Source organism: Cebidichthys violaceus, unplaced genomic scaffold (genome assembly GCF_023349555.1).
Source record: "Cebidichthys violaceus isolate CVI_PGR_0920_01 unplaced genomic scaffold, fCebVio1.0.p SCAF_6, whole genome shotgun sequence".
NCBI lineage: Eukaryota > Metazoa > Chordata > Actinopteri > Perciformes > Stichaeidae > Cebidichthys > Cebidichthys violaceus.
In genome coordinates this window covers 14,975,257-14,993,977 of record NW_027176816.1, presented here as the reverse complement: position 1 = coordinate 14,993,977, position 18,721 = coordinate 14,975,257, and the positions used below count along the sequence as shown (strand labels likewise).

Below are 18,721 nucleotides of genomic sequence, written 5' to 3'. Positions count from 1 at the left end.
CAACCAGAAACAAACTTGGAGACATTTAAACCTGAGGGCTCCTTTAAGTTCCTGAATACAAGCTTTGTGTATTTCTTTAGCATTTCAATACTTTCACAGTATTTCTATAGTACTTAGACCTGCTTTATAATAAAACAGACTTGAAGAGTTTACATTTTACAATGTGGAACCTTTAACCATTTGTTGCTTTTAAATCATTCATCCTTGTGACCCGTCAGATCACTGCCACAGTTTTGTGTTCTGGCCCTTTAACTGCAGACTTACCTTTGAAGGAGACTGAACATCATTAATAAGATACCTTAGTTGTTGCATAAATTAACGTACTGTTCTTGCATCAACTCATATAGAGATACTCTTGATTTCTGTGCATTCCTGAAGTACTAGCCTACATGAATTAGTGCATGCTTTTTCATGCATGACTTCATTATAGTTTATGTACCTCTACCCTTCCAGTGAAGAAAAAACTCCACAGTGGCCTTAAAATTAAGAAAAGGCGATGCAGTGCTATAAAGGCTGCTCTACATGCAAGAAAACGTGCCTGTGAGGCATGTTAGTAAGAATGAACACTGCTTCTCTTTAAAAACAAAAACGACCAAGTGTCACTTTTCCAGAGGTTTCAAACGTACGTACAGTCTTGCATCATTGTGAACAAACAACACAGGACCACACAGACTTTGTCAAAGTTATTATTGTAGAATACTTTGATGTATTTTTTCTTTCATACAGACAAAAGGTGTTGGACTTAATTCCCATTAAATTCTCTTAGATTTCCATACAGATTTAGTCTACAGTATACAGGTGTGTTCTTTCTCATATATAGATATTTATTCGCTTAAATAACAGGCAGGTAACTCTTTAATATATTCAATAGTCTTTATGTTTTGTTGTCATTTTTTTTTTGGTCTTTTTTCATTTCAGCACAGTTAAGGCTGCATTTTCTGTCTGCAGAACAGCACTGCGTTGTGCAAGAAGGGGGACCATTCCACACACAATATTTACAACAGTATGTATATGAATAATGTAAAACGTGAATTTCCTCCCGTCGTAACATGGCAGTAAATACTTGTAGCAGATCTAAAAGAGCAGCCTAAACAATGCACGGATGCATTGCACTTCTGCAGTCTCTAGCTCTCCATCACCCTCCAGTTCTACATCCTCCCTGGGTCTCCACTTTGTCCAGTCCTTTAGATCATAATGAGGTACATCTGTATCTCCTGTTCCTATTTACAGAGTGGTGTCTCTGGTCTTAAGAGACTATAAGCATCTCCACACCTCTGCACACTTCAGGGGCTGTTCAATGGACAGAAAACACAGCCCTCAGAATATGCTCAGGAGAATGTGCAACTGTCTTTCTCCATCAGTGGGAGCACCGATGGAGAAAATCTAAAATAATCATAATATACAAGCGCTTCCATTTAGTTGTTCCTCTCTTTACAGAAAGCAATAGGATCAAAAGAAAGAAACATCCCCCAAAAAAAGCAAAAAAACCAAAGTGTAACAGGAACATAGTACCTGTAAATCAAAGATGCACATGTGCACATTTGGGCGATCTGTACAGTAGTGGTGCAGTTGTACAATTTATAATTTTGATAAATATAATATAATCTTTTTCACATTGTGTTTTGCCTTCTGTGAAACGGTCTCACAACATCATGATGTAACGTGGCTGGACAGATGGACAGAGATGGCTGGAACTGGACAGTCAAATTTACACCACTGTAGAGTATTAGCCTGTTGATTGCCGTGTGTGTGTGTGTGTGCAGTGTGTGTGCATGTGTGTGTGTGTGTGTGTGTGTGTGTGTGTGTGTGTGTTTTCAGAAAGCATTGATAGAGCTGTGCTAAGAGGTGCTGAAGTAGAGTAGGTTGGACTTGAACAGAATGTGTGTGTGTGTGTGTGTGTGTGTGTGTGTGTGTGTGTGTGTGAGAGAGGAAGAGAGCAGATGTGGAGTGATCAAAGCACACAGTAGTGACAGTAGCCTAAATGATTTACCAACACATAAAGAGTGACATTAATGATACCAAATGCATGCTTCAAAACAGACAGACCAATACAATGTCACCACCGGCCCACGCCGAAAGGGTGGTGGCGATGATGATGATGGGCATTCAAGAAGACAGGGTTCTGTACAGGTGAGGGTGTTCCCAGAGAGCCCTGCGCGCATCCTCAAACAGAACCAGCAGGACGGACATGTTCTCTCACTGTGTTTGCATGAGTCGTCATCTTTGTAAGACTTCCTATCCTACGTCTGGGGACAGCTGTTGACATGGCAGTCTGTTTGCATATTGTCTGCATTTGCCTTTCTGCGGTGGTGGGACCAGCTGATAACTCGGGGAGATCAACGGGGGGTTAACCAAGGGACGGGGGGTGGGGGTGGGGGTGTGTGGAGTCATGCTCCGAGGCAACATGGAGTCAGCGGTTCACCCACACCTAGTGCAACATGGGATACAGGAGGGCACTCACACACCCGGTCTGGAATGTGATGCGGCTGTTTGGAATGTATGTTCTATGGAATGTTGAGGTCGGTGGAATGTGATGTCACTAGGGCCATTGTCACAGGGGTGGATATCCAAATGTGATTATTTTTTCTCCTTTTTTTTGTCGGAGTGTGCTCATGCAGCATGTTATGCCCTGTTTTACATTGGGAATGCAATGCTGTAACATTTTTGGAAATAGGCTTATTGGCTTTCTTTCTGAGAAGATTAATACCTCTCACATATCTGTCCATTGAAGCCTGTTAGCTTAGCTGAAATACTGGTAAAAGGGGTAAACAGCAATCCTGTCTCAGTCCAAAAGTAAAAACATCCTTCTACTGGTATCTAATATAATAGCACCTGTGTTCACTATGTCTCCAGACCGCCAAGAGATTATATTTGACTTTTGGAAATTAAATTCAAGACATTTTAATGCCTCCTACGGCTATTAATTTAGGAAACTGAATTCAATGCTTTTTAAAACTTTTCAAGACCTGTAGATACCATGTTTAGGTACAGATGGACCTAATGAGATATACTGTTTTAATTAGTTAGCTTTAGAGGTGCTGTAGGCAGGTTTTGTTTTACTTCTGAAAGAGCCAGGGAAGCTGTTTCCAGTCTTTATGCTAAGCTAGGCTAACTCACTGTAGCATAGTTAGTGTGCAGATATGAAAATGGTACCAATCTTCTCACATGACTCCCAGCGGAAAAGCGACTGTGTATTGTCTGAGCATGTTCCTTTAAAGTTTCTCAAACAACTAACAGAACATCACAATGAAGGGGAATGCACAATATTTGACACATGGACATGACACATGAGCTCTCATTGGTTGTACCTGATTGAGTGGGGCTTTGGGCCTAAAGCTGAACACTGACATACGACATATGGACCTGACAGCTTGAGTGATCGGTTGCTTCTAAACATCAAACAGAGACCCCCCCCCCCCCCCCACACACACACACACACACACACACACACACACACACACACACACACACACCTCCCCTGTAAAAATGACTGGATCCAACGTCCAACAATCCAAACAATCTCTTTGTCCACAAAACTCTTGGAGAGGGCACTGGTACATGATGGAGACGACACGATGGCACGTGAGCAGGGCAGGTTGTAAGTGAGTGCATGTTAAGTCTTAAAGGGCCATCGCCTGTGCATTGTGTGTTTGATGGCATTTAAAGGGTTAATGCTTCCAAAAAATAAAGCTGACACACACACACAAACACACACCAATCAAAGACCAGAAAGGACGAGACAGGACAAAGGAAAAGACAAAATGGCTTGAGGAACAGCAAGAGAGAAGGTGATGGAACCCTAACAGAAGTGAAGTAGAAGAAAATGACCAAATGCATACTCATCAGTTCATCAGCATGGGAGGAGGCTGTAACGGAAGTTAGTCCTGTGCGGGTCTAATGTATGTATACATGTACACGGCACACACACTGGATCATCTCATGGCAGGGTGGACATTATTACAGAAAACAGGTCATGTGGACTAATGGGGGGGGGGGGGGGGCAGCATTCAAGGACTGGGCAGGTTGGGCTGGAGAAAGAACAGAGATGAACATGACGAGTTCTGTGCTGTCGCCTCCCAAACATACAAATTATATATATATATATATATATATATATATATATATACACACATGTATGTATGTATTCCCCAACTCCTTTAGTTTATTTTTGCAGCCATACTATTTACTATTAGGTTTAAATGAACAATATCTTTGTTTGCAACTTCTATTTTTGTTATTATTTTGTTTTGTTTTTTTCCAGAAGAGACAAGACAATACACAAACACACATTGAAAGAGAGAGAGAGGAATGACAGAAAAGAACATATTTGTTTGAAAAAAAAAGAAGCTAATGTAAAAGTTCCAGAGGACGAGAAAATAAATAAATGAACCGATATGAAAGAAAGGAATGAATGAGAACCATTATGTGGAGAGATAAATGAATCAGATGACGGAATTGAAGTGTAGTTAAAGCTTTAACAAAGCGTTTTTACTTGTACTGCAAGCCAATGAGTGATTTAAAAGTGTCTGTAGATAGATCGATGGTGGAGGAGGTGACGGCGGAGCTATGGCAGGTAGGTAGGTGGGTGATGACAACAACACTAATGATGCACACCAATAGAAACAGAGTGAGTCAGCCTCTGGCTCTGACATGGCCCTGTTCTGCTGAAGCGTTGAAGGATGTGTCGTTTTTTTTGGGATGTCCCCCCCCTCCCTCCCTCCCCAACCCACCGCCACTCAGGACAACGCGGCGAGAGCAGACCTGTGCGTGTGTGTGACACGTGTGTGCGCAGTCAGGCGGGGCGGGGTGGGCGGGGTCTCCAGGGAGGGCGACAGATGGGGCGGTTGGTTCGAGGGTGGAGGGCATCGGGGGGGCTGCCGTTGTCAGTGGGTCGGACTGAGAGGGCTGAAGCAAGGGTGAAAGGAGGGACAGTCGCAATGTTCTCAGGGAGTTGCGAGCTGAAGTCTCCAGCCATTGTCTCCCTCCGGTATCTCCCCTGTCCTTCGCTCCCTCCTGTTACCTTGCTGTAAGGAAGATTGGATGAAAATGTCATGCGTGAGTCCTCAGCCCTCTCCTCCACTCTCCTTTTTCTACCCAAGACTCCACCCCCCCTCTCCCGTCCCTCCCCAGCCCACGTTCAGCTCAGTTATAAGGAGGTCTCCACGCAGTAGAGGTGGGCTAGGTGAGGGGCGGAGGGTTTCACCGGCCTGTCCCTGCCATGATGGGTGTGGTGGTGTTGGTGGGGTTGGTGGTGATGTGGGCTCTGGTTGCTGGGGGTTACTGCGTCAATGCTGTTTTTGTTGCTGTGGGTGACTGTTGAACTGATGCTGCTGCTGCTGTTGTTGTTGTTGTTTCGGTTGCACGGGGTCACCGGGAGGCTGTACTGGCGGTAGGGGCGGGTGGGGTGGGAGCGGGCCGGGGGCTGGGCAGGAGGGGGCGGCGGCTTTCGGAGGGCCGGGTGCAGGTGCTGGTATCTGCTGAGCTCTGATTCGTCGTCCACGTCAGTGTCGTCGATCAGCGGGATGTTGTGGATGAGGTCGTTGATGAGGAACTCTGGGTGGGCCATGAAGTTGTGGATGGAGTTGCGGGATTCCGGTTTCTCCCGGCCCTCGTACAGCGAACTACGGAATGCTTTCACCACTCGCATCTGCCGAAAGGAAGGAAGAACGAGGGAGAGACCACAAGAAAGAGAGAAGTCAGACATGCAAATGCAGAAGAGAGACAAGGGAAACCCAGAGACCTGTGTCCTCCAGCAGACAAACAGTGACAGACAGACAGACAGACAGACACTCAGGACCAGGTGGCTACAGTTAAAGTTTATACAAGATCATAATTTCTATTGGTAACTTTGGTGTTTCGGTTTATTTTCTATTAAAAATTGACTCAGTGCTGCTCTGAAAGCTGAAAATAATCATATTACCTGGATTAAGCTAACCGGCTAACATCTACCATCTGGCAAATCTAAAATAGTCCTGAAACACAAATAACATTAAGGAGTGTATTCCTCCTTGTTATATGATAAAAGCTCAAACAGCGCCAATCATTTTTATCAATTTGTCATGTGAGGAAGTTAACAAGTGGTCAACGTTTGAGCCTTTGCAACAATCATCAAATTTAAAGGCCAGTGTATCTGTAACATCACTTTCGCCACTGGTTTTGGAGTCATGTCTCTTCCTTGAGGGAACATGGACTGGTCCTCACTTATCTTGAGCAGGATTCCATGGTAAGAGATCAAGGTCATGTCTGAAACTTTGTATTTATATGAAAGTTACATAAATATCTTTACTGATGCAGTGTCAACAGAGCGTCCACCTGATCCCGTCTGTCCCCAACAGACAAAAAAAAAATATCAAAATGATTTGGCTAATCATCATGTCAGTTCTCACACAGCAAACAAACTGAGAGCATTTAGTGGCCACCATCACAACAGCTGCAGACGCTTCACAACAGACACACCATCATACCTGTGTGTGTGTGGGTGATGATTCAGTATGTGTGGAGAAAACACTCATACCTCAGCACACTGGGTAACATGCATGCACACACACACACACACACACACACACACACACACACACACACACACGCACACACACACACACACACACACACACACACACACACACACACACACACACAGGTAAGGGTGGTTGTTAGGCACAGATGGAGAAGAAGCAGGAGTGGTGTGTTAGTTCAATGATCAGTAAAATAAAAAATAGAAATGGCAGGAACCTGTAGCAGTAAGCGCACGCGCACACACACACACACACACACACACACACACACACACACACACACACACACGTGCAAGCAGCAGCTGTGTAACTGAGTGAACAGTTAAGCTGTTTCCACATCATGCAGCTTGGAGGTTGGTGTCTGCATGCATTTGACAGTTGTCAATCACTGGTGCTGTTTGTTAAAGAGAGCCCATTTATACACACAAACACACACATGCAAAATGCACTGCAGCCATGCAGCAGTGAGGGACAGAGGACAGCAGGGCGATTGAAATAATGATGATGCTGATGGTGAAGTTGCTGCAGGATAGAAAAAGCAAAACAAACAGAACGGCGACATCACAAGAATCAGCAGGTTAGAACAGTGTGCGATTGGTTAGATTACTAGAAACAGAAGATGATTGGTTCACAGGCCAGAGTGCAGCTCGGGCATCAGCCTTGTGGCAAGAGAGAGGCAGCCAGGTCATGCTGAATCAGATCGTTGTCACTTATGCTCTCTTTCTGTCTCTCACACACACATGCACCGCACGCACACACGCACCACACGCACGCACACACACACACACACACACACACTCATAAGACTGAGGTCTATGAGTGTACTTGAAGGTGCATTACACAGTGTATGGTGTATGCGTGCGGAAACACATTCCTTTGCCATGGCAGTTGCTCCATGCACCCTTCCCCAAAGCCCAAACAGAGGAAAAGAAGCAGCATGAGCTCAAAAGAAACAGAGACAGTTCAATGCAAGTACAGTGACAGGCACAGGCAGGCAGAGCCCTACATAGAGACCGTTTGGCCGGGCAAGATCAGCGGAGGGGAAGCTTTGAGTCCACTGCGACACCCGCTGGAGTCCAAACTGTGGTTATGAGAGGCGAATGGTCGGGCAGCTGAATGGAGGTCAGTGCTGCAGTCGGCCAAACTAAGAGGAGTCTCTATATATGACTCTGCCATGTATGATAGACTGACAGACAGACGAACAAACAGACGGTCAAGCAGTAGGTTCAGTGCTTATCTGTTTTTCCATAGAGCCTGTCAGACAGCAGAAAAACACCTCATGCAGACTGAGAAGGTGTCAGAATGTTACTTTTTCCCGTTTGTTTTCATTTTTGTCCCAGAGGACAGAGTAAACTTTCGAGTATATAACATTCCCAGCGTGACCAGAGCGGCCTGGAGGTCAGGGCACTGCTGTGTTACTTATGTCTCTCTTTCTCTCTCCCTCTCTCCCTGTCGGCTCTTTCAGCAGCGCTTGATGGAAAAACAATGATGGTTAAAGTACCAGAAGGAAGGTAGAGAGGCTGCTCATGGGAACAGAACACAAACACAGGGAGAAGCTGTGAGGAAGATGGCTGCCACCGTGAAGCTCAACTCTGGTGTGATGTGATGACTGAGCTCTAATCCATACACCTTCCTCAATTCAATGCACATTCTCTTTTTTATTCCATGGAACGAGTGAGAACTGAGGGCGGAAATCTTCTTTTTGAATGTGAAAGAAGTTTAGCAAAGAATTGAGGAGCTAAGGATGGATTTGAGATTTGGCCTAAACATCCTGTTCCCCTCATAGTCTCCTGACCAAACTTCCTCTCGTTTCTCAACATATCTGTGTATTGCTGGCAGATGAAACTAGGCCAGTCTGAAATGAAAACAAACCGGATCCTTAGATCAGTTCTAAAGATCCAGATGGATCACTAAGGTCTAGCACAGCTCAGATGGATGAAAGCATGAAGCAGAGACATCTACTCATATAATTTTGATATCTCCATTTAATATTTAAGATGTTTCTTTCACACATCCCTGGACTCTTTTCTCACTCAGCACTGATAGATTTGGCTGTAAAAGTCAGGGAGGTGACTGTGTCCACGTCAGAACTTACGCACATCATACTGCAACAGGGCAATGTGCCAAGACTGAGGGCTGGGTCTGCTATGCAAAGAATTCTGGGTAATGGAGTAAAGTACTGACCCTGAAGCAGGGGGAGAAGTCAGTCTGTCTTGATGACACATGGGAAATCATTTGGAGTGTATGTTTGTAGCTGTTCATCAGGTTTAAGACAATCAAAGGAAAGAACTCAAAGGAATTCAACACCCTTAACATAACCATTAGTATATCGATCACTCACTGCATGTTACCTTGACATGCCTCCACGGTGAACGGAGAATCACAAAATGACAGAAAACAGAGAAAAGACTCAATGAATATAATATAGCTTTGCTATATTTACCTCAATTCATCAAGACTTTTCGGCCTGCAAGAAAAAACAAGTTTTCCTAAAGAATTCAAGGTAACACAGGGTGAGTGACTGAATTACAAATGGTCAATTTAAGGGTAAAGTATTTCTTTAAAGCAGTCAATTCCAAATGATCCCCAGGTGGGTCGCACAAGTATATATATGGGTCGCCAAATAAAAATGCAGAATTTCTTCCATAGTCTTTCATTTAAAATGTATATCTGCAGTACACTTTGAGCCACATGAGGGAGCCTGAATGTTTGTCTCCTTCTACTTATTAAATATTGAATCTAATATGAAGGACTAGCATACATTTTTTCATATCAGAAAATGAAAGAAATAAAGAGTCTGTTAACTCCTCCTAATTGCATTTAGTTGGTCTCATTTATAAAGTATTTAACTTGTTTATATGTTTTCAATAACACATGCATAAAACAAAGTTGTGAATTATCAAACGTATATCTTTTCTAACTGGCTGGTTTACATATTCAAGATAATAAAAGTGGAAATTACATAAAAAATGGCCAGGAACGTTCATTTAAGCGTAACTTTGCTCTTCTCATGATTTATAGATAAGTACTGTTGTGAATATAACAAGGCTCAAACTGTATTTTTAGCTGTAGCTCTATGGGCAAATATTGCTCACACAGGAAGAAATAATTGTGCATTCGTTTCAGTCATTTGATGCAGTAGTGAGTTATTTCCAGCAGCAGGACTGTGTATGTGGGGTTGAGTCTAAACAAACCACAGAGTGTGTGTTCATGGTTATGAAGGATCAGTGTCACTCAGTTAGCCAAGTGGACCAACTGAAATGTCTCAACAGTTATTAGATGGGTTTCATCAATGTCCCGTCAGGATGCATTTTTATCATGTTGGTGATCCTTTTCATCCAGACCTTTACCAGGTCAAAATGTTATTTTCTCTAATGATCAAACACCTACATGACTACTGACATTCCCATCAGCCTCGGCTCTACATTGTGCTAAGTGCTAATTAGCAACCATTAGCATGCTAACGCACTAAACTAAGACGGCAAACATGGTAAACATTAAACCTGCTAATGCATGTTAGCATTGCCATTGCTGACATTAGCATGTAGCTTAGCACTGACGTGTCTAAGAACAGCCTCACAGAGCCGCTAAAGCTACAGACTCTAAGTGTTGTTAATAGCATACGGGACCAATTGTACATTTTGCATCTGTACGACATGAAGTAATTCAGAGAAGCAAACCTGAGTCACATTAAGTTCTAAGTTAGTGTTCCCCTCCTTGTCAATTAATTTGGTTTCATCAACTGAACCACGGGGAGATGACTTCACATTGCAGGTATGTCTCATACTACTGTTGAGTAACAGATGTGGACACAACAAGCTCTTCAAATTTAGGGGAAATAATTGACTGAATGGGACCTGAACCCTGTTTCCATACTGTGACTGCACACCCCACTCCGTTATCATATTAGCTGTCTTTTCTATCAGGCAGCCATTGTTGCAGCATTGATAAAATACATTTCCTCACGTGTTATAATGATGTTGTGCGTTACTTTTACAAAGGCCAGGTAACTTCTAGTGTCTGTGCAGGATGATCACAACAGTGAGGTGTCAGCAGCGCTTCTCTGTATCTGTACCTACAGGTGATGGAGCAGCGTGGGGAGAAAGGCAGCTTGGAATGGAAGGAGGGAAGGATGGACGAAAGGGAGCAAGGAAGGAAAGGAGAAGCAACTGAGAGGACGGATGAAGACAATCAAATGAAGAGACAGCACAACCACACACAGGCACACACACGCACACGCTCGCACACTGACAAAGAAACGCACACAAGTCAAACTACGGCTCTCAGATATGTCAGCACACGCATAAACACACTTGCAAACGAGACACGTGCGGAACTGACATACAAAGAAATCAAGAGAAAACATGAGGTAGACGCTACTCTAGTCAGGGGATGGGAGGATGATAAAAAGGGATGAGGGAAAGGAAAAAGGAAGATACAAAAAAATGAAAAAAATGAAGAAACCTACTAAAGAAATCTTATCAGTATGCTACACAAGAGCCCGTATTTAGATCTGGTCAAATCTAAATACCTCTACAAGAGAACAACTCTACTTATGAAGAACAATAAGAATACATTTCACAGAATATGTCTGCAAACAGGGAACCTGTAATATCTCATAAATATAGAAGGAAAAGGAGAGCAGTAATGGAGAGAGAGAGAGAAAGAGAGAGAGAGGGAGGGAAAAAAAAACAGACTGCACAGAGAGAAAAATCTGGAGACATCGGAGGGGGGTGGGGGGGCAAACTTGTGGCGTTGGAGCTGGAAATACTGTTACAGAAACAACCAGTTGACAACAATTGCAGCACCGGACATACGTGAGAGGAGCAAAAGAAGGAGAAAGAAATCAATAGTGACAGAAGAGGGAACCCTTTTTTACTGTAGTCTTGGAAACAGCAGTGTCCTATGGGGCTTTTATACTCGAAGGTTTACACTTTAGAGAATTGCAGAAGCCACATGAATGCCATTTGGTAATGAGTATGAGTAAAATCGAATCATAGCATTTTCTACCAATAACAGGAGTCACAGAGTTGTTACAGCAACACTACATTCTCTTGGTTTGCAGAGAAGAGAAACGACACCACTCCTTTACATTAGCGACGTTTACAGCAGGGGTCAACCACAGTAACCACGCTTGACCTCATTCACAGACAGGAAATAACACGTGGTGCAGGAGGAGCAGCCATTTGCTCTCTGAACTTTAGGATGCGTCCTTGCCTTGTAGGAGTAAACCAATCACTACCTGTTCTCCACAGCACTCTCTGTCTTTATAAAGTGCTCCATGCCAGTCAGGATGCCTCAGACAGAGAGAGAACAGCAAGCCACCTCCTGCACCGACCAACACGCAACAACAAAACAGAATCTGGACTGGGACCGGGACTGGATTTAGACCAGACCAGATCAGACCAGAACTACACAGCCGGTCGGGACTGGGTGCTGTTCGAAAGGGAGAATCAGAAAAAAGAATAGAGGAGACATTGCACACACACGAGCAGCGAGCGAGCCGGGGGGGGGACACAACCATAGATAGTAAAAATACTGCAGTCCACGTGCCGTGCAGCAGTGTGTGTGTCTGTGTCTACGAATGAGTGTGTGTGAGAGAGAGGAAGTGGCTGCAGGTATGTATGCAGGTATACGTGTCTGTGTGTGTATGTGTGTACATGCGTTCGGCGGACTCACTCCCGGGAGCTGGGCTGGTATTGGCTGTTGCGGTGGAGAGAGCTACGTGAGAGGGGGTAGAGATAGTGTTTACGTCGTGGAGCTGACTGAGCACGGAGGAGCGCCGCCTCACCGCTCCCTGAAACGAACCGCTTCGCTTGAACGTGCTCACTACCTCCATCTGCAGGACAGAGACAAAACAGCAGCACTCAGTGAGGGCAGGAGAGGCCGGCCTGAGTGAGAGAGAGTGTGTGTGTGTGTGTGTGTGTGTGTGTGTGTGTGTGTGTGTGTGTGTGTGTGTGCGCCTGTTGTGGCCCTTTAAACACATTTTCTGTCGCAGCAGAAATGATAGAAACAGCATCCAAATTTCCTTTAAGGGCAAATGTGCATCTGTGTTGCACAACTGCTGTCTACGGAAGCCCTGAGATGAAAAATAGAGAAAAACATTCTGGTTACCCGTTTTCTAAGTCCGATCTAAATAGTTTTATCTCCTGTTTTTTATGTCTTAAAGGTAGGGTTGGTAATCTTCTTCAGAAACTTATCTGATACTGCTGTTGAAATCTGGAATCTGTGGCTGTCACAGGCCTTTAATAAGCCTGTCTACCTACATGCCTGTGAGTAATAACAATAGCCATTACCAACCCTGCTTAAGGAAATCTGAAAAATAAGGTTACCCTTACCTAACCCAGGAAAAAATTTTAAAATTTCTAAAAAGAGTTAATCTGTGAAAGAGGTGGGGAAAAAAAAGTTTTGGCAGGATCATTCTAAGTTACTTAATTAATTTGTTAAAACAGGTGAAAAAAAGTTTTGGCAGGTACGTATTTCTTCTTGTAATACTCATTAAAGAAATACAGCTGGAAGAAAGCCAGAATACTTTGTGTCCTATTTAGAAGAAGGAGTAGTGGTGCACTTCAACCTCTTGTGTGTCATTTGTTTTCACAGATAAAAAAAATAATTGTAAAATGATCCTGACAAAAAGACCAAAAGACAAAAATCCAGCCTGTTTCACAGATGAAAATAGAATTAAGAAACGTCACCTGTTCTTAAGCCACAAGGAGAGAACAATTAGAAACATTTCGATTAGACTTTTTATTTCTCACTTGCCTCTCAGGGTATCCGTGTTTCTCATTATCATTGACAAGCAAGAATCATAAATGATGACTGTGTGTGTATATGAGGGTGTGTGTGTGTGTGTGTGTGTGTGTGTGTGTCTGTGTGTGTGTGTGTGTGTGTTTGCATGCATATTTGTTATCTGCACACTCAGACCAAACCCTCCGAATGAAAACCTGACCAATCTAAGCAAAGGCACTTAAGCAGAGACTCTTGACTGGATCTCTAACATTGCTTAGGAGGGTGTTAGCAGCTTGTTGTCATGTTGATGCTGTTTCGCTGTCTTAATGTACTTTCTCACACAAAGCAGTGCAAGGATCAATCAATTAAATTAGTCAAGCACGTCAACAGCCTGTCTACTTAGCATTAGCCTGAACACAATGTGTAGACACTCACGCACACAAATGCCGATGTAGTGACACACACAATCACAGCATTTATCCTCTCTCATGATGTTTATGAGCCTCTAAAATACCACTTCCAAGTTAGATAAAGCCATTTCACCCGCAGAACAGAAAACTTAGCTGTGTAGGAGAGAAAAAACTGGATTCATTATGTTTGGCACAAGTCAGAAGAACGGCAGACAGGATGAGATACAGACTTTTGAAGAGCAAGAAGAACTCAGATACAGTGCTTAAACTTAACTCAAATTGTATATCTGTCAAAGAAGAGTCAACAATGCAGTTTATCTCTTAAAGGACTTTCTTTCCAAATGTTTCTCATGTTAGTGTGTAAAGGCCATGATACTAGCAGTTTATTTAGGCAGTGTTACTACACAAATCAGGAACTATATTCCCCCAAAATAATTTGTATTTCATCATAAAGCACTTGATTAAAAAATTGCAAACATCAGCAATTCCTATTGAGATTTTTTTGTGATTCATAATTGTCTTTGGTTTTCATTACACTTTTGGCAAATCCCCATTTATCTGTAATTGACCTTAAACAAACTGCTGGAGTGTCATGACCAAGAGAAGCTTCTGGTTGAGGTGTTGTGCTGTCTGGATATCGCTGAGTCTATTCCTGGGAAAGAGGTTTGGTTGAGGTTTGTTTTGGTGGTCTGGTCACAGTACCTGAGTCTGGATGCGGTTGAGTCCTCTGAACCAGAGGATCTGTCCCCGGCGCAGCTCTCTCTCAGCACAGTCGATCTCCTCCTCATCCTCTGCCATCTCCTCCCCCTCATCTTCCCCGGGCTCCAGGCCCAGCCCCGCCTCCTTCAGGCACGGCAGACGCTCCGTGGGCACTGTGGCGATCACCTGGGAGCCAGGTTTGTTAAATTGTTATTTGACCAGAAGATGCTCGTATGGCGTTATACTGAGCAGCTTTGAGCTTTTCTAACATCCCTTACACAGATTAAAGCTCAGATTTTCCGCTCGGCGACAGTTTTTGGAGTTCCCCGACAAAATACCCAGATCAGAAACAAATGAACGTTGGCTCGGCATCGCACATCGGCGCACGAGCACCATGTTGAACACCGGAGCCCCCCAGGACTGTGTGCTCAGCCCCCTCTTTCACGCTGAACCCCCACCACTGCTACCCCAAACATGAAGAGAACTCTGTTGTGAAGTTTGCAGATGACAAACCGGATTACAAACAACAACTTCATAAAGAGAGAATCAACAACCTTTAGAGTGGAGCTCAGAGAACATCCTGCAGCTCAACGTCACTAAAACCAAGGAGCTGATGGTTGATTTTAGAAAAAAGGAGGCGAAGACACACACCCCTGTCTCCATCAATGGATGAGGTGGAGCAAGTTAGTAGCTTTAAGCTCCTGGGGATCAGCATCACAAACAACCTGACATGGTCCTCACACATCTCCTTCCTAATCGACTGTATTTCTTAATAAAACTTAAAAAGGCAAAATTCCCGACGCAAGTTGTTGTTAACTTTTACAGAGGAGCAATAGAAAGCATCCTGACTGGAAACGTCACAAACTAGGATGGGATGTGTACAGGACAGGACAGGAGGCTCTACAGCAGGGGATTCAAACCGCCCAGAACATCACTGGTACCATCTACAGAGCATCAGTGATATTAGTGATGAGAGGTGCCTGCAAAGAGCTCAAAGGATACTAAAAGACTAAACCCACCAGCCACAACCTGCTGCTGTCTGGAGAGAGATACAGAAGTATCAGCTGCCAAACCACCAAACTTCAGAGCAGCTTCTTTTCTCTGGCTGTGAGGATCCTAAATTCATCCTGTACCCGCCATATATGATAATGCTTTTTTGTGTGTTTTTGTGTTTTGTTATGTAGCAAAATGGGACTACAATCTGCAGTTTGTTGTGCAACCCTGTTGTACAATGACAGTAAAATAACCTTGTAACCTTTGCTTCACGACACGTTGCCGAGAGGCTCACCGGTGCATCACATTTACACTTTGGGTGTTGGATGTGTATAAATAAGCATAACACATAACACAGTGTCTGATTTACAAATGGGAACTATTAAAGACGGGTTGATACAGGCTATTACATGAACACGTGTGCCAATAGGCTGTGTGTAGATGTTGACCCGCAATTTGCGAAAACTTGCTAAACCTCCAGCGAGGCCCAGCCTGACGACCTATCGTGACCGTAACTATTCAGGGTCAATGCCTAACCTTGACTTTGCAGATTGTGGGATACCACATAGACGTGATCGTGCCAACGACCTCAACAAGCATGACTACGCCCGTGTCACTTCTCGTGTGTGTTTCAGTGATAAAATGCAGTTTGTTGAGCAGACATACTCATCAGGGATTCCTCCTGGGGAAAGGTCTTGTAGTGTGTGAAGTTCTGTCGCCGGTCAATCATGTAGTGTAAATAGCATAACAACTTCAAAAGTCCCGATTATAAGACAGCAAGTCGTGTAGCGTGAACTTGGCTTCAGCCTCACCTCAGAGAAATGCCATGTAAACCAGGCCTACACTTGTTCAGTAGGGCCTGACTCAGCAGCAGGATGAAGAGCTGCTTACCTGTCCCCAGAGGAGCTCCCCAACTCCCACGAACAGACACCAGAGCCACTGCTCCATGTTGAGAGGGGCACAGCTGAAGGGCTTCCCTCCCCACTGCACAATCACGATCTGCAGCAGAAACACAGGGAAGGATGTCATTACTGTCACACATCCAAACACAGGGTCACAATGCCAGGATGTGTCAACAGTCAACACCTCTGTCTTCTAGTCTGTCACAAAGTACAAGGTGGCACTGTCACTGGAAGCCCTGCTGCATCCAATAAACATCAAACCACAATGTGGAACAACACACGCAGACATTTTATGTTTGAGTATTGCATTTCATTATTCATGAGGTATATTTTACCTTGAGTGGCTATTAAGATCATAAGCCATGCTTTCACAATTTGACTTGGCTAACATCAGGTCATGGAAATGTATCTGTCTGTATACATACTATAGGATCATTTTAGGAGAGCATTATGTGCTCTAGGCCGGTATGTATAAATCTGCTCAGAGTAGGTATTTGCTCTTATTTTTAGGATGCTTTGGTTTGTGCTGAGTGTTGAGTGTCATTTAAAGGAAAAGATTATTTTGGGAAATGTGATATTCACTTTCTTAGTGAGAGTTGTTGAGAAAATCAAAACCATTCCAACAGCTCTACAGCTCACTAAGTAACTAAGTTTGATTAAGCCGTATAAAACCAAACCGAACTCACATGGTATTTCTCAGTGAGCCACTATGTTGATAAGTGAACTGAAAGTACATTTTCAAGGTCGGCCACTGTCAGAATATATATTCATTCTGTTTTTTCTGCCAGGGGTGAAACGGCAGCTGTTAGGCTGGAGCAAGTGACTGATTTAGCTAATCAGTTACATAATAATCTGATGTGAACCGAGCAAACGCTCATGACAGAGTATTAGGAGGTATTGGAGGAAGTTTGCTGATCTACAACCTCTGCTGCTGCAGCTGAGCCATTGACCTCATCATCACCAGACTATAAGTTTAAAAAAATGTAATGTAGTTTCAAAAAAGTGAGCTGACAAAATATTTGAAATGGTCAAATGCTTTGTGTTTAGTGCTACATTCTTAACAGAATAACACATGAAGTGCTACATCTATGTCCACAGGTGCAGGCTGACCACACTCTCAACTTTGCATTGTGGATAATGTAGATAAAAATAGAATAAAAAAAACAATATCTTTTTTTTTTTTACTGTCCACTGTGAGTGGACCATTGTTGTTCTGATTTCATCTGTTTAACAGGAAAAACAGCAAAAATGGTGTTATACTGTGGTGGGACTGTACTGCCTCAAAGTGAATTTATTTCTGAGCTGGGAACATTAATCACAGTAATCCTTCCACACCAGCTGTGTACAAATGACACATTAAGTGAATTTATAGAACTAAACACTCTGTATTAGTAATGGCTCCAAAATAACATTCTGCACCTTCAGAGTTGGACCACAGTAACACCATGCTCCTGTGGCTCTGTTTGTCTCAGTGGATGTAGCGACAGCATTTAAAATAGCAACATAATCAGTTACAACAAGAGCAAGGTTTATCAGAGTGACACTATCCTCTTGACACCAAACTGCTTTAACCTCACTGGGCGTAAGATACAGTGTATCATATACAGTAATATTTTCTGCAGGGAGGAGGGATCCATCTTTCTTAGTTCTCTCTCTCTCTTTCACCTCTCAAGCTGCCTCCAGTCTTCAGCTCTCTCTATCTCCACTTTTGCAAATCCCTCTGAACTGTCTCTTCGTTGCTCTCTCACTCCAATTCACTGCCATCCCCTCCAACTCTCTTTCTTCTCTTGTTTCTTCCCAGACTACCACCCAGCACTCAAGAGCTTTAGTAAATATCCCTCTTTTCTTTGCTTGCTTGTCTGTGTTTTTGTGTACTTAAAATTCCCTCTTTAGTGAATTTCTTTTGTATTCATCTCAACAAATAGTCCTTTTTGTTGGTTTGAAATCTAAAATCTGGACTTCTGTGTGGGGTTACAAAGTGAAAGACAAGCAGTCAAGTAGGGCTGGGCAATATAGCAAAAAATGTTATCACAATATGTATTTTTATATTGATCGATGACAATAATTATCACAACACTGTTTTTGTAGGTAGAGGGAAACCTATTCAAAAGTAACTTTATCAAAAATAAATCTCATGGATGTATCATTGTTATCGTGGAAGGTTTTATTGTGAAATTGAATGAGATTGTTTTATTGCCCAACCCTACTGTCAAAGTCTGAAAATAATCACATCTTCTATACTACAGACTAAGGTGACCTTTTGTAGAAGACACAGCACCCATTTGTAGAAGACATTCAAGCTTGCATTGCTTTAGAGATAGAGAACAATCACCCAACAACCACTATCACCTTTGAAATGAACACACTTGTAACGGGTGGTGTATGGACCCAATTGCAGTACAAAGGACTCAGAAGACAGAGGTAAAAGTTCAACGTTTTACTTAGACTACGGCAGACAGGCAAACGGTTTAGA

The 18,721-nt window shown here is 43.3% G+C and overlaps 1 protein-coding gene across 5 annotated transcripts in view; it reads right to left on the bottom strand.

Moving 5' to 3' along the window:
- Positions 1-3,413: 3,413 nt before the first annotated feature.
- atp2b3b (ATPase plasma membrane Ca2+ transporting 3b) overlaps positions 3,414-18,721 on the bottom strand; it is a 57,527-nt gene continuing 42,219 nt past the window's right edge. For 3 of the 5 annotated variants that reach the window (XM_068733437.1, XM_068733436.1, XM_068733435.1), the window contains 3 exons: positions 16,238-16,345; positions 14,357-14,539; positions 3,414-5,647 (listed from right to left, as the gene is read on the bottom strand). In XM_068733437.1, the coding sequence (XP_068589538.1) occupies positions 5,147-5,647; positions 14,357-14,539; positions 16,238-16,345 (792 nt within the window). In that variant the 3' untranslated portion in view covers positions 3,414-5,146. Of the gene's footprint in view, positions 5,648-12,194; positions 12,355-14,356; positions 14,540-16,237; positions 16,346-18,721 lie in introns of all 5 variants that reach the window. The other 2 variants (XM_068733439.1, XM_068733438.1) reach the window with 2 other exon arrangements.